The following is a 16,066-nucleotide window of genomic DNA, read 5'->3' as shown; positions in this document are numbered from 1 at the left end:
CTGGGGGCAGCTCTCCAAGTGGACACTGACGAGCCGGCTTCAGGCAAAACACCTCTGAAAAGAGCTCACTTCGAATGGTGGAAGGAACAGGCAGTTCTTGAACGAAAGTGAGCGCCAAAGAGCTTCTAGTTCGAACAAACAGCCTCTGACTTACAACAAGGGGTCATCCAACCAGCCCAGGTGGAAAGAAGAGCCTTGGAGGAAAACAGCAGAACTCAAGTTCAAGTTTTACTACCCGGCAGAAGGGGCAGGCGCAGAGACAGTAGCAACAGTGTTCCCCAAACCAGTTTCATTATCTTCAAAATGGCAACAAAATCTTCCTCCCGAGGACTGCTGTGTGGCTCCATTGAGAAAACCCAAGAAAACTTTTGTAACATACATAAATTCTTCCCATGTGTCAAACATTCTGCCAAGTGTTTTATACATACTTTGTCATTTTGTTTAACCCTCACGAAAATCCCTGTGAGGTATTTTTAAATCACCATTTCGCTGAAAAGGGACAACTTCAGAGACAAAGTGACCTGCTCTAGGCCATGTCGCTTGGAAATCATAAAATGTGACCTTGTGTCAAAGGTCCAGAGGTTACAGCCACATGAATCAATGGCCTTAATCTCCACGTCCATGAATCTTCCTGTTTCTGCACACAGAGGGCTTTAGAGAGACTGGAGAATGGTTAAAATCTTGAGACCTGTGAAAATCCAGAGAGGGGGCCCCAAGTGACCAACTGGTGACCCATGCTAATGGCCACGTGTCCCATGGAATTGTCTGGGGTGACGGAGATGTTTCACATCTGCCTTGTCCAGTCTGGTAGCCACCAGCCTCACATGACGAGTAAGCACTAGAAATGTCATGGGTGGGACTGAGGAACTGGCTTTTTAACCTTATTGAATTGTATTAAATTTCAATAGCCTCACAAGGCTAGTGGCTGCTGTGAACAGAGCCGCTCCTCCCACTCACAGCATGTCAGGTCTCCCGGCTCCCACGCCAGGAAGGCTGTAAGGAAACGCACGCTTCCCAGAGCAGGCCTTAGTGTGAATGAATAAAATAAATTCTTCCCGCCCCAGAGCAAACACCATCACTGTGATTTTGGAACCTTTGCAGCTGGAAGAGAGAAATGATGGATTCCAAAACAAATGGCCTCGTCTCATTTTTTTTTTTCCTTTTAAAAGGGAAAAATGAAATGTGTAGAGAGCCCCCAATTCAATTATTTAGAAAGGCTGTCACTTTTTCAGGTGGCAAACTTCTTTGGCTTCTGATGACACAAGGGCTAAAATACAGTGGAAAGAAAGGAAAAGCCAGAGGGTAAACAAGAGAAGGCCAGGCATTCTCGACGGTGTTATAAATCAGGGGGAAATAGACTAAAGAAGCTAACAGCTTCCAAACATTCTTCCTCTGGAACTATTTTAAGCAACCAACACACAATCTCTTGGAGGTTATTTCATTCACACCAACAGAAGGGGAGCAACGTGCTTCACAATATACAGCTTTAAACACGCAGGGAAACAAATACCTACCGCACAGCCCTCAGGCCTGTCAGGCTGGACCCCGGGCTGAGCGATGTTACTATTTTAAGGCCCCTAAGTGGCTCAGTTGCTCAGAAGCAGTGAGGGATGCCTTTCCTCTCGCCCTCTTGGACCAACCCATTCATTTCTTTGCTCTGGAAATCACTGCATGTGCTTCCTCCCCACCCAGGCCACTGCCGAGGACAGAAGCAGGGGAGGACTCTGGAGTCCGGCCGACCCTGGTTTGAATCCCGCTGTGTCCTGCACTAGCTATGCCACCTTGACTTCTCAGAGCCTCAGTTTCTTTGGCTGTCAAATGAGATTAAGAAGAATACATATCTCATTGGACAATTATAGAAAACACACAATAGACATGCAAAACACCTGGCCTTGGGGTGGAACTTTCTAACACTCAACAGACGGGTAGGTATGTGCAGGGATCCGAGTTGAGAAGTTAGTCTCAGCTTTTCCGGCTAAGGAGGAAACAGGGCGTGGTTGAGAGGGAATCAGGAGGAAGGCTGTCTGGGTTTGATTAGTCTCCAGCTCTCATTAGCTGTTTGACCTTGAGCAAGTGACTTAACCTCTCTGTGCCCCAGTCTCCTCCTCTTCAAGATGGAATCAGTAGTACCACTACTACACGGTGCCACTGCCATTCTGGATCTAACTTTGACCCTTTCACGCAAGCCTAGCAATGCAAGCTTCTCTTGCGTGTTCTTGGGCGATCCCTCCCGAGGTGCAAGGCAAAGCAGCTTGGCTGTGAGGTGAAGGCAGGTCGCCATCCTGGGTGGGGCAGAAATGACTGCTCCAGAACAATGACTCTTACCACGAATAACAGCTAATGTCTGAGTGCTCACTGAACACCAGACCCTCCCAAGAACTCTACCCACATGGTCTGGGCCCTTCTCCAGACCACTTGTATCAGGATTTCTGGAGGTGGGGCCTTAACACACACACACACACACTCACTTCTTTTTTTTTTAAAGCTCTCCAGGGGTTTCTAAAGTGAATCCAGGGTTAAGGGCCACTGAAACAACTGAGTTAGGAACCATGATATACCTACTAAACAGAAGAGGAAAACTGAGGTTCAAAGACCAAGTAACTGGCTGGCAGTCAGACAGAGATAACTCCCACATTCCATCTCTTAGCCATCCCGTGTTACGTGCCCCTCCTGAGCAGCAGAGGTCAAACCATCTCACAGACACTTGGAGACTCCTGGTGCCTTTCTGAGACTCCTCCAGGCCCCCGTGCCCTCTCAAAGCACCCACGAATGTTCTTTTTCTGACTAAATTTCAGACCCAGACCTGACCTTCAGGAATCAAAGCTGCCTGAATATGGAGTCTCACTTTCCCACAATTGAAGGACAGATGCACAAGGTCATGAAGATGCAAGAACAACTGGACTTCATTCAGCAGACCCCATGCTAATGACAGGGGACAACAGATTTCACAATCTTCATTAAAGGCTGCCCGCTGCCAGTGAAGAAGCAAGAAGGCAAAATTCAGGGGGCCTCTTAAGGCCATCAACCAAAGAAGTATAAGACTGAAAATTAAATCTCCACTGCCCGAGGCCCCATCCAGCCCTGCTGTGCTGTGCCTACCCTCGGGGAAGGCAAAGGAGGGCAACGTTAGTCCATCAAATGGTCAAGGACATTCCGGGAGGCCCTTTCTCCCAGTCAGGGGGGTCTGGAGGCCACCCTCCTGCTTGATATCTCTGTATATTAAGTTTGAGACAAGTAACCAAAACCACACTCAGCTCTGCTTCTTCCATACACAGCCGTTCCCATTTCAGTTGACGGCCACTCCCTCCTCAGCTGCTCAGACCATAAACCTTGGTGTCATATGGGTTCCTCTCTCACACCTCCCATCCAAGCCGTTGGGAAGCCCTATTGGCTCGAACTTCAAAACACATCCATAACCTCCTCCACTGACACCCCAGTCCCAGCCACCACCCTCTCTCACTTGGATTTTTGCAAAAGCCTCCTCAGTGGTCATGCTGCTTCCATACTTTGTGCTATAGCCCATTTCCAACACAGCAGAGAGGGGGAATCTTGTTAAAATGCAAATCAGATCGTGTCATTCGTGGGCCTAGGTCCCTCCAGTGGCTGCCAGCGGACTCAGAATTGAAGGCCAGGGTACCACACAGTGGCCTCCGAGGCCCACGTGCCTAACCACCCCTCCTGTCCCTCTCCAGCTGCATCTCCTCCTTCACTTGCTGCTCCCCAACTCGCCCCACCGGTCTCCTTGAACCCACCAGGCACTCGCTGCTCCCTCTGTCCGGATCTGTCTTCCCCTGCCTGGCTGGCCTCACGGTGATTCCTCCAGCATGCCTTACTCTTCCTCATGATCCCCTGGGCCTGCACCCTCCCCTCCTTTATATCTCTTACATTCATTTGTTCTATCACCAGTGCACACTAAGTCCTCAATAAATATTTGCTGAACAAACCAGTGCGTGTACCCCAAACTAAGCTCTTAGCTTCACCCTGGATCCTAATCTCCAGACCCTCCCACTGTAACCACTATCCATCTCCTCAAAGACCAACATGGTAGAAAACACAGCAGCCTCTCCCAGGATGCTTTACAGGCATCCGTTGGACAGGTGTAATGCCTTCTCAGAGGCAGCTCTACCCTGGAGGCCCTCTCACCGGCTACCAAATGGGGTCCCAGCACAGCTCTGGCCTGGCCAGCTTGTCCTGGGAAGATTACATCCAGAAGAACAGCTGCAAGCAACTTGCTTCCAAATGGGGTCCCCACGTACAACCTGGTTCGCCCAGCTGCTGAGATGAGTTAAAGAAGCAGCACTGGGCCTCTGTTCCCACAGAAGCCACTCTTTTTTTGGCTGTATGTTCTGCCTTCTCCAGAACATTTTATTAATCTTCAGCTGGGGGCTTCATAGGATGGATGGGCTGGCGGGGCGGGACAAGCTGCCCCGACTCACCCAGCCTCTCGTGATGACCTTCCCGAGCCCTGATCAAATGCTGTGCAGTAAATTGGGGTTCAGAACCCGTACTCTTGGAAGGGCCGAGCCCCGTATCTCAGCCTCAGAATTCCTGGCAGCCTGACATCCTCCCTGACTCTCACTTTCCCTCGTCTTTGAAGAGCCGGCCCTGCCAACTGCAACAAACAGCATTTAAAAATATCTTGCTGGATTATACTGCCCTGCCTTCTAAATTCCTCACAATGCCTGTCTCTGTCCCACATAGCATAAGAAGGGTGTAGCATATTGAAATTTTTTTCCCTAGCTATTCCTCTGCTATAAATATCCGAGGCTGGGTAGGCAGGCTGCAAACACCGGCTGGATGAAGTCACCTCGGGCCGAGCTCACCCCCACACAGCCTGCCAGGGCCTGGACACAGCTGCGGGGCGCTGCTCAAGTGGTCGGTCAGCCAAGAGTAGACAGAACTCATCCTTCGCGGAAAAGTGGGGGAAGAAAAACTCTAAATCAAGTAATCACAGCTAATCCCAGTATAAAAAGTCCTACTGCTAGGCCTGTCTTCCGAGAGCACGGCCAGCCCCATCCTGAGCTGCTTCTCTCCCAAGGATACTAATTACAGGGCTTGACCTTAGGAGAGTGATTTCACAGTGTCTGTGAGGGGTCTAGAAACACTATCAGAGACAGAAGGGCCCTTGGAGGCTCTAGTCCAACCTATTCACACCACAGATAAAGTAGCAAAGAGCCAAGGAGACGGAGTGATTCACTCCAGGTCACGAAGAGGCCAAGCTCCAGCCCAGAATTTTCTGGATGCGAATCCTTCGCTCTCTGAACTGGATTGTCCTGGATGCTTGTTTGGTGTGTGAGCGTCAGCTTGTGTCTATTAACAGCTCTCCTCAAAGCTAATACTAATTTTCATATCTTAAAAGGTACAGACTAAAAAAAAGTTTTAAAAATTTCAACAAAACTTGGCCTCCTCTTTAGGGATGATTTCAATCACTCAAAGATCTGTTTCACCCTCTTTGTGGTCCAGTGGAATTTCTCCCCATCCCTAACCTTGTAACTCTGGTACTTCTAAGTTCAACTTTCCTGTTTAATGTTTCCACCCTGGGCCTGACCACCACCGCCAGTGCCCCCGCCAGTTCACTTTTAGAAAGTAAACAATCTGCCTCAAATCATTAACCATAAATGAGCACATATGTATTTTTTGCAAAACATTCACGATATTTCTCTTTCAAGTGACGAATTCCTTTATAACACCAGGGTGAGGAAAAGGACTAACACCTGAGTTATCAGCTATGCCATTGATGCTCAATTACATTTTATTACTGTCAGTGGAATTCAGTGGGACCCTAGGGAGTCCAGTCCAGATGGCACTGAGGTATAAGGTGGTTCCACAGTATCAGACATTTAACATGATTGAACTCTTCATTATCAGGGCTCTGGAAACACCTTCACCAAGAGTTAGGTGACTCAACCTCTCTGAGAATTGAGCTGTTATTTTGCAGAAGGATAAACTCTGAACTGGACATTGAACATATCAAGCCAGGCTGATAACCAAAGTTCTGAGACCCTTTTATCTCATCCTGTTTGATGTCCTTCTCTGCCCCCACATTTGAGAATCCTGCCTTGGCAAGAGGCAGTCAAACAGCCTCATTTAACGGGTCGGCCAGCCCCGACCTTCATTCCGTAATGGGATTGCTTTGGCCTGAAATGCTTTGTTCAGGGTCCTGGAAGAAACACTGAGAGTCAGAAGCCAAACTGAATGGGAGAAGCAAGGTTGATAGCAGCCTGGTTTTTCGTGCCCCCTCAGCCCAAGTTTGCTTGGTTAAAGTTTTCTTTCATTACTAGGACAGCGGCCGGGGCATCTGTGAGGTCGAGCTTTCCATCAACAGGAAGGGTAGTGGGAGATCTGGGGCTGCGGTTAAGATGCGCTGGGGAGCAGACACACTCCATTTCTGCATTATAAAAATGAGTTTTGGAAAACTCTCTCCCTGCACTCTGGCAGGCTTCTTAACATCTGGATAAAAGATGTGGGAAAGTTTTCCTTTTCGCTATGTTATCTGCCCTGCTCCTCCTTGCCATGCGCCTGAACCTTCCAGCCAAATAGGGTTCCTCGCCGTTTTCCAGCGCACACACTTTGGCTTCCAGGTCTTTGCTCACTCCGTTCCCTCTGCCTGGAAGCCAGCGTGCTCTCTGCACCACCTCCCCGTCCCTGTCACACCTCCGCCTGCCCAAAGCCCCTGGCTCACCCGCCACCTCCTCCACAAAGCAGCCCTCCCCGCCACCCCACCCCCGCCAGGACTCATCTCTCGCCTTTGAACTTTTCAGTCACCAAAAGCCTCAAGGTCCCCGTCTATGGGATGGACAGCATATCTACTCTCCAGAGGGTCTTGGGAGGATTAAATGAAAGAGCTCATGAAAAGCAGTGGGGAAGAGATGGCTCCAGCATCAACCCTGTCCCTTGAATGCAGCAACCCCAAACTTCCTCGTAAGGATCCGTAGACTTGCTTTGCTTTCCCTGCTAGATTCTAAACTCCTTGACAGGCAAGATCAATTCTTGTCCTCCTCCCGTCCATCTCCGTGGCCTTGCATGTAGCTGGCGCTGGGCATGGAGTTAATGTATGAGGCCGGCGTAAGCTCAGGCTGGGAGATGAGCTGTTTCCAAAGCTTCTCCTTCCGATTCGGCACGCAGCTAGCTCTAAGCCTACCGCCAGAGCTGCAAAACCATTTAGGCCTTTCTTAAAACAAGCAAGAAGACCACAAAGTATGTTTACATGACAGGCCAGCAAAACACAAAACACCTGCTGTCCTGTGGCTCATGACTTGGCAGCTGCAACAAGCAGGGTCCAATAATCACATTAGAACGACTCCCCCGGGCCTGGAGCTCTGAGTTTGCACCATGGCTGTCATCCTGGCAGGTCGGTCATGAGCTCAGAGGGAGGGCTTCAGATCTCACTGCTAGCCCGCTTCATGTGGAGGGCAGTGGAGCCTTAACTGAGCAGGGTGCAAAGGAGCTTTTTCCAAATTCCGTAACTTCCTCCTACCTATTAGTCACCAAGGAAAGCCCTGTGACTAACACTCGTCACCCTGGGATCTGGGTCACGATCCTCCCCTGCGCTAGAAACGCCGACTCTGGCAAAAGTGAACACGACCGGTACCGCCAACACAAGTTTGCAAAAATATAGCAGTGATTAGAATTAATATTTTATGTGCCAGGCACAGCGCAAAGCCCCTTACAGAGACTTCTGGTAAATCCTCACAGATATCCTCTGAGCTGGGCACTTTGTGCAGTCCTATTACAGAGCAGCGTCTCTCAACCAGGGGCAGTTTTGCCCCCCAGGAGACATCTGCTAATGTTTGGAGACATTTTTGATTGTCAGGACTGGCAGCAGGGGCTGGGGGGAGGGGTGATACTGGCATCTAGTGAGTGGAGGCCAGGATACTGCTAAGCATCCTACAGTGCACAGAACAGCCTTACGGTAAAAGCTACCCAGTCCAAAGTGTCAACACTGACAAGGCTGAGAAAGCCTGTTTTAGGGGAGAAATGAGGCACAGCAGTTAACCTGCCCGGGACGACACAGCTCACAAGCAGGGCACCAGGAATTACACCTGGGCAGCCCCACCCTGTGCCATGCTCTCAATGCTCAGCTCAACCAGGCCGCAGCTCTGACATCCTGGGAGTGCTGAGTATGCACAGGACACAACTGTCCCATGTATAAGAGCTGGGCCCTTGTTTTATGGTACAGAAACGGAGACCTAAAGTGACTTGCTCAAGGCCCTGGTAAGAGGCGAGGCAATTTGGGGCCCAACTCAGACTTCAAAGCCAGAGCATTTCAGTGCTTGCTACCCTGATTCCTTCTCTCCCTGTGCTCCTGGCACTGAGATTTCACCAGCCGCCCGACACGTAGCAGTGGACTCAGAGGAAATCAAAGTGAACTGAGTGCCCAGAGGCCAGTGGCCTCAACACGGGCCCCCTTTGGGTTCTTTCCTCCCGGGTGCCCTCCTTCCCTGGGCTGGCTCACCCTGCAGCTAGACAAGTACGCAGTAGAAGGGGCAGCTTTCCTATCTGACTGAGCTTATTGCTCACCCAGCAGCTGGCACTATAAGGCCCTCCCTGGATGGCAGAGCTCCCCACCCCTCGTGAGTAGCAAGGATGGCTCCTTAAATTTGATAGCCCCTGCAGGATACATCCTGGGACCGCCAGCAAGCAACATTTAAACAGCCTAACACAGCATCCTCTGGAGGAAGAACCACCCATATCTGGGCCTCAGTGCCTGGGCTTCACCTTGCTTGTGAAGATTCTCTGGCCTAATGGATCTGAAGTGTCCGGACACTGCAGGCCAATAAGCAACAGGTATTAACAAACAGGTACTGCTGTAGCTAGTAGTCTCACCCTCGCTGCCACTGGCAGAGGATCAAATACTGCCCTGTTCCTCACTACTTCTGTTTCTGTGATTCTTCACAGAAAAAGCACAGGTCTAGGGCTTGAGCAACACGGGGCTTGGTCCATTACCAAGCTGTGGATCCTGGGCTCCCGGAGACCCTTCTGTGAAAGGGCATCTCATTCGATGGATTTGTATGGGCACCCGGTAGGATCCCAGAGGAAAACATTTTAAGGAGCTGCCAAAGGTCAGACCTATTACTACAGCTGTAGAAGTGTGAAAATAGGCCAAAGCGTTCACCCACTGCTCCACCTGGCAAAGGACAGGGACTGATGGGGAGGCGGGACAAGGACCAGCCTGAGGATCCGCAGCCCAGTGTCTCTGGCTTGTTTCAGAACCTTAGGTGTTGCTTGTGTAACCCAGGAATGTCTCAGTAGTTGACTGCCTTAGTGCCATCCTCAGATTGGAGGCAGGTGGGGGGAACACAGATGCGAACTCTTCTGAGCAATGGTCATCAACAAACTGCCCTCTAGGGCAGCTCTGTGGGCAAGGGGGGGATTTGTATGGCTATTCTTAGGGGAATTGACTGCCTCTGTCTTTCAACTCAGTCCTCCTGTGGATCTGTTGCCCATTAGACTTCTGCTGGGAAACCCTCACTTTGGGTACCACACTCTGAAGGAATCCTCCCAACCTGAAATGCCTCCCATTTACATGAACTCATCCCAGGTGACTTCAATCATTTGCCTGCCCACCATACATGGAGCCTCTACTACGTGCCAGACCCCGTGCGTGCAAGGCACAGGGGAGCAGCGATGCCCGTGAGCCCACAGTGTGCTGGGAGAGACAGACACAAGCAGGAAATGATTCAAGAATCTGCCCTGGGTGCTGTGGAAATTCAAGGAGAGGTCGCTCTTCTAGCCAGGGGTGGAGTCAGGTGAAACCTTCAGGAGAAAGCAGCAGAACAACCAACCCCACCTTATTCCTCTAACTACTTAAGGCTGGGCTGCGCTCCTTGAGCATTCAAGGAAAACAAAAAAAAATAATAATAAGCTTGCATTTCCAAAGCTTGCTTTGTTTCAGTTTTACCAGCTCCCTTGGTTTCAATAACGCAGTCAAAGAGGAGGGAAGTCCCCCACCCCAGACTACCCAGGTGTGGAAACTGATTAAACAGCAACTAGCAGCTCAATTAACCCTCGCTCCTGGAGTTGATTATCTTAATGGAAATCCATCCTATAATCTCTTTGTTGAATGAATCCAACAACCAGAAGACTTCATCCCTGCTGTAGATGCAGCCCTTTTATTTCTTGACCGCAAATGAGATCGCTGGGACTCGCCTCAGCTGATAATCAGAAAGGTTTTCACCATTTATTTATTTTTTTTTGCCAAGAGGTTGTTAGACAGCAGTGATATTGATATATTACCTACTACTACCTACTACTAATGAAATTTCAGAGAGGCTTTCCTAGTCCATCATTTAAATTAGCCCCAGTACTTTGTTTTTTGTTGTTGTTCATAACACTTACTGCCAAAACCATCTCTGCAAAAAAAAAAAAAAAAAAAAAAGTAAATCCCTATTTGTTGACTTTTTCTTGTCTCCTTCATTAGTTTGTGAACCATGACAGAAGGATCCTCTCCCTTCACCACCTAGCAGCACTTTTAACAGTGGTGTGGGCAGGGTCAGTGCCCAAGAAATTATTTGTTGAATGAACTGCAACTATTTCTTAAGCATTTAATATGTGCTAAAATCTTTATTTTAAAAAAATTTTTGTTTGTTTGGGAAGGAGGTAATTAGGTTTACTTACTTGTTTTATTTTTAGAGGAGGTGCTGGGGACTAAACCCAGGAACTTGTATGTGTGCTAAGATCTTTAAATCTATGATATCACCTAATTCTCATACTGACCCTATGAGTTTAGGTGCTGTTATTCCCCCATTTTACAGACAGCAAATTTGAGGCTTAGAACGGTTAAGAAATATGCCCCAGGTCACTCATATAAACAGCAGAAGTGAGCTTCACACGCGATTCCAAAATTTTTGCTCTCTACCGTTATGACAGAGCTACCTTCATGTACATGCTGGTTACTGCTTTGGAGGAAGAATAGTCTCACCAAAATCCTGTCATTTAACCCGGAGTCTCAAAACGGAATGGGATTTTTCTCAGACAGCATGGACCTTCAGGAAAGCTTAGTAAGAAAAATGGCCAAGAAGAAACCTGGAAGTGATGCTCAGCATCAAACTGACATACAATGATGAGAAGCAGGGGGAGGGAGGAACGAGTGGATGAGGGAAGTTTCTATTTTCTGCCAGCTCCACCTTTATAAATACTACTCTATTAAAGTGGTTTCTCTACCTCCCATAAGGAAGCCATGGAGATACCATCACTTAATGACATTGCCCTGGGAACAGGGACATCAATACCAAATGAGCAAGCAGTATATAATTCCTGCTGCTCTGTGAAGCTGAGATCATATTTTATAAACACCATAGAACTTTTATCATCCATCTCGGGCTGAGCAAAACCATATTTGCCCAGCACTCTGAGTAATGGATGGGAATAGATGGATGAGGGCCCTTAAACTCCTGGTTGGAAAACATTAAAAGTTTAAGAGCCCTATATAGCTGACTCAAATGCATGTGCGCATGCTGTATAATTAGCAGGCACAACAACAATAAATATGCAATTTAAAGGCAAGCCAGCAGGACAAGACTGTGAGCCAGCACTCTCCCTCCGGTGTGTGAGCCATTGCCCACTTAGTCTTTGGCTGTGTAAATGGTCACCTTGCTGGCCCTTGGCTTCTTTCAGTATAACAAAGGTTTAGGATCTTTCCATTTCTTTCCTAAGCAGTTCACGCTTCCCTCTGAAGTCAGCTTTCAGGCGTAAATAATTCATTGTTCCTCTACTAAACATACATTTCACTTTGTCTAAAGAGACTTAATAAATCAGCCTGGTTATTGTTTACTGGGGCCACCCTCAGGTTTTCATGTATAAAAAATGAGCATCCATGTTACTCAGTGGAAGCAAATGGTCACCTCTCCTGCAAGAGAGCTCCCTGGAGACCAAGGAATGCACAGAGGGACCCGTTGGCTCAGAATATCCCAGGAGCTTTGCCGCCTGTCACATAGAGTCCTGCTGTCTTGACTACCACAGCTTAAGAAGGATTGTTCGAGGTGGGAGAGGGGAGGCAGGAGGTCAAATCATGGGGTCAAAAACACATTCTGCAAAGAAAATCCCAAGGAATGATGACCCTGGATAAGAAAAGGCCCTTTAGGATAAGCTCTTTAGTAGAAGACACCTGTGTTCTAGCAATTTCTGGCCACTCTGCATTTGCAGGGGACCCTGGAGAGGCAGCCACTCTTACTAGACTCGATTTGCAGTTAGAAACACGGAGAAGGTCCTCAGCCTGCTGGGCACCAGCATGAAGGGCATGTTCTGTTTTGTTTGGCACCTACTATTCCTTCCACCTTTATTCTAGTTTGGGTTATACGGTTATAGAGCCTGGGTTTTCTTTCTCCTAGGAGTCTTTGAGTTCAGTCTGGGCCTCCCCTCAGCCAAAAGTTCAGAACGCTTCCCCTGGGCTATGACAACCGCCTGGAAATCCCCTCGCCCTCCACTTCCTCTCCTGGAGCTCATGTTCCCGGGGGTGATGCCACATACCTGGAGCGCAAAGCACAATTATCAGCTGTGATATCATCAACTGAGATTCTGAACTGACCTCAACTCTGACCTAAGAGGAGGAAAATTAAAAGGCAAATGCTCTTCCATTCCAAGCAGCTCCTTTTGGCAGTGCCAGAATTAAAAAAAAAAAAAAAAAAACAAGGAAAGTCAGAGTCAATCATGTTGATAGATACAGACTGTCTTCAAAATGAGGCTTAAGATGTCAATTGCTATCCTTGGAAATTGGACCCATGAAAACAAAGGTGCTTCCTCTCCTCCAGTGGCTAAAATCTTGACCTCTGTAGCCTGCCTGGGTTCAAATTCCAGCTTGTCACTTGATGATATCTGTGTGATCTTGCAAACTGCTTAACCGCTGGGTACCTCGGTTGTCCTATCTGTATAATGGGGATAATACCTTAGGTACCTACCTTAATAGGGTGGCTAGAATTACTTGCGTTGACATATAAAGTGCTAAGAACAGTGTCTGACACACTGTCAAGTACTAATTTTAAATTTTAACTATTACGATTATGTTAAACCACATTTAAATTTGATTCCCTTTATGCCTTTTCAGTACCCACCTGGCCTCTTCCACTGACTACTTATTTGCCAAAATGGCCTTCCAATCAGACTGCAAGGATATTAGCCATAGCACCATTCTAAATAATTAATGGTCTGCTGACTACTTAAGTTGGAGTCTGGTAGTCAGTTTACTGTTGAATGTATGTCACACCCTTCCAAGGAGCAGGTCAAGTACTTCCCACCACCTTTTGCACTGAAGCCATGTCATCCTTCAGAGAAATGCAACTACCCAATTGTTTCTTTTCCGGACTTGACATGAAGCAGTTGCCCATTCCCCATACCTCTTCCCCATAGTGTGGTTTACTGACTGGGTCATCATTTCATTCAGAAAAGCCCAGAAGGTTATGCATTTAACACAACAGAGGGTTTTAATCGATTGCTCACTTGGTTGGTGACAGCTTGGAAAGTCAGGCCCTGGGAGCTAGTATGTGGTTCCCTTTCTGGAAAGGGGATTCAGGGGTCACCAAGTTCCACCATGCTGGACACACAGAGTTACGAACTTACCACTACCACTCCACCTTCCAGCAGATGGCCTGAAAGGCATCCTTCAATCCAGCAAAGCCCAAGGTGGCAGCACCAGGTGCTGGGCTTCCTGTTCCCTTCCTCCTATTCCACTTACCCAAGGCTCAGGTGTTAAGATTTTTGGCCCTCTAGCTGCTGCTGTTGGGTTGGAGAGTACTGGGACAGAACCACAGTCAATCTGCCCAGTGTGGGGAAAGACGCCAACTACAGATGCAGTCAAGCCAGGCAGAGAGCAACAGGGCAGTAAGCTTCACGCCACGAGAGGTTCAGGGATGGCTTGGTCAATCAGTTCAATCAGTGAACAGCCTCCAATAGAGACCACACCATGCAGAACAGGATGCAGAAAATCAACCACGACTTTGCCCTCCAAAAGTTAGTCCCAGAAAGAACAACCTCGGGCAAGAGCTATTTGATGAACTCCTCCACCTATGGACCAAACGCTTTCTCTCAGGTCCTAGGAAACCCACCCCGTGGCGGATTTCTCTCCCACCCGGTCTGCGGGCCCGGGACCCTCGTGCTTACCGTTGGCGTTCTTGCCGCAAATGAGATGCTCATAGGGCTGCAGGACGCCCCAAAGCTCCGCATCGTTGTTGACGACCATCTCCAGGGCCTCAGCAGACACCTCCCCGCCTCCGGCCCCTCCTCCGTCGGAGCTCTGGCTGGCCAGCACCCTGGCTCGGATCTCCTCCACCAGATTCTCCATACAGGCAGTGAGCGAGATGGCTGCGTATTCGTGGATACGCACGGAGATGCGGGTGTCCACCATCCAGCGGAAGAAGCGGCCCACGGAGAAGGTGAGGCCACAGCGCGCCGACTTGCCCCGGCGAAGCCCGTCGCCGGCGCTCATGCTGTACAGGGACAGCGCCTTGACAGCGGCCAGCGCGCAGCTCTCGGCCAGCGCCCAGCTGTGCACTAGGCGCACGGCGCTCTGCACCTCGAAGCGGGTGCACTTGGCGTGCAGCACGCTCAGGCGCTGCGCCTCGCGGGCCACACGGATGAGCGCCCGGCGGAGCAGCCCGGCCAGGCGCCTGACCGCCTCGGCCGAGAACAGGGGCAACCGCCGGCCTCCAGCACCTTTGCGAAGCACCCGGGCCACGTCTCCCTCAGTCCAGGGGAACTCCTCCAGCTCTGGGAGGCGCGGGCAGCGTGAAAAGAGGTCAGCCACTTCGGGGTCCTCTGGCAGCACCGTGTTCACCGTGTCCCAGCTGTTGTGGCGGCTGTTCATGGAGCCGGAGTAGCACCACCAGGCCGCCCCGCGGTGCTGCTGCGCCGAAGAGTTGAGCGCCTGCGAGTTGGACTTGGAGGACGAGAGGCTGAGCGAGCGGCACGAGTCCCCGGCCCCATACCCGGAGTCCAAGGTCAAGTCCTCCAGCGTCTTCAAAGTGGAGCTGTACGTCCCGGCCATGGGGAGTCTGCCGGGAGCCGCCTCGCCGAGCGAGGGGCGCTCACAACTCCATGCGCCCTTTCCCAAGTGGGCAGAAACAAGCTCTAGGCTCTCCCGGGCGCTCTCCTTCTTGGCGCCGCGGAGCTCGGCGGCCGCATCGCCCGCCCGCCCGCCCGGCGGCCGCGGGAAGGTGGGAGAGATTCGCTGCGGCCGGAGCCCCACGCGCCCCGCGTACGGACTTGAAGCTATCACTGGAACGCCCCCTCCACCCCCGTCGCTCCTCCTCAGCACTCCCCCTGGCCCACCTCAACTTCCCTCAAGCAGAACGTCTACCCTCCGCAGAAAAGGAATCCCGAGAGAACAGGGCGGCGGCGGCAGCAGAAGGAGACGGCTCTGGGAGCTGCGCGAGTCCGAGACCTGCCTTCGAGAAAGCGCTCGGCAAAGTTCTGTGCGGCGCCGGCCGCCGGCACAGCTGGGTACCCAGCCGCCGCCGGCATGCAAATAACCCGGGGAGGCCCACCAATCATCGGCTGCGACGGGCAGGAACTGCACCAATGATCTCCTACAGGGGCGGCCACTATGCAGATTTCATTCCGCAGCGCGTGAAACCCCGCGGTGGCGGAGGCGGGGCTGGAGGCCGAGGGTCGGATGAAGCCGCCGGGAGAACGGTGGAGGAGGGGGAAGAGAAGGCGAGTGAGCGAGCTGGGAGGTGGGGAGCAGCGACTTGGGAAAGGAGGGATCGAAACGCTAGGCTGGGGAGCTGACGATTTAAAAAAAAAATGTAAAGGAAAAGCCACTGTGTGCTGCCCTCTTCCCGCGGTCCAGGATTTGGGCTTTCGCAGCTCCCTTTCAAGCCCCCTGTTGCCGAACACCAACGCGGGCGAGCAGAGTGTGGGTCCGGGGGGTGGAGGAGAAGGGGACAGCGGCCTGGGAGAGGGGGCCCAAGCCGGGCGTTCCACCTCGCTCCTACGACTTTCTGCCCAGCCCCTCCGTTCTTCCGAGGTGAAACTCCACTTGTGTTTGGAGGGAGGAGGAACGCCCCTGCTTGCCTCTCTTCCCAAATCCGTCTGGTTTTTTTTTATGTTGCTATCTAGGCTCCAATCAGAACAC

At 50.6% G+C, this 16,066-nt stretch overlaps 1 protein-coding gene across 2 annotated transcripts in view; it reads right to left on the bottom strand.

Annotated features, from left to right (window-relative positions):
- The window catches only part of ABTB2 (ankyrin repeat and BTB domain containing 2), a 172,504-nt gene extending 157,085 nt beyond the window's left edge, over window positions 1-15,419 (bottom strand). Inside the window, exon 1 of one of the 2 annotated variants that reach the window (XM_064492459.1) lies at window positions 14,095-15,419. In XM_064492459.1, coding sequence (XP_064348529.1) covers window positions 14,095-14,977 — 883 coding nt within the window. In that variant the 5' untranslated portion in view covers window positions 14,978-15,419. The remainder of the gene's footprint in view (window positions 1-14,094) is intronic. The other variant, XM_011000573.3, reaches the window with a different exon arrangement.
- Window positions 15,420-16,066: the final 647 nt, after the last annotated feature.

Source organism: Camelus dromedarius, chromosome 12, assembly GCF_036321535.1.
Source record: "Camelus dromedarius isolate mCamDro1 chromosome 12, mCamDro1.pat, whole genome shotgun sequence".
Classification (NCBI taxonomy): Eukaryota; Metazoa; Chordata; class Mammalia; order Artiodactyla; family Camelidae; genus Camelus; species Camelus dromedarius.
This window is presented reverse-complemented; position numbering and strand designations above follow the sequence as displayed.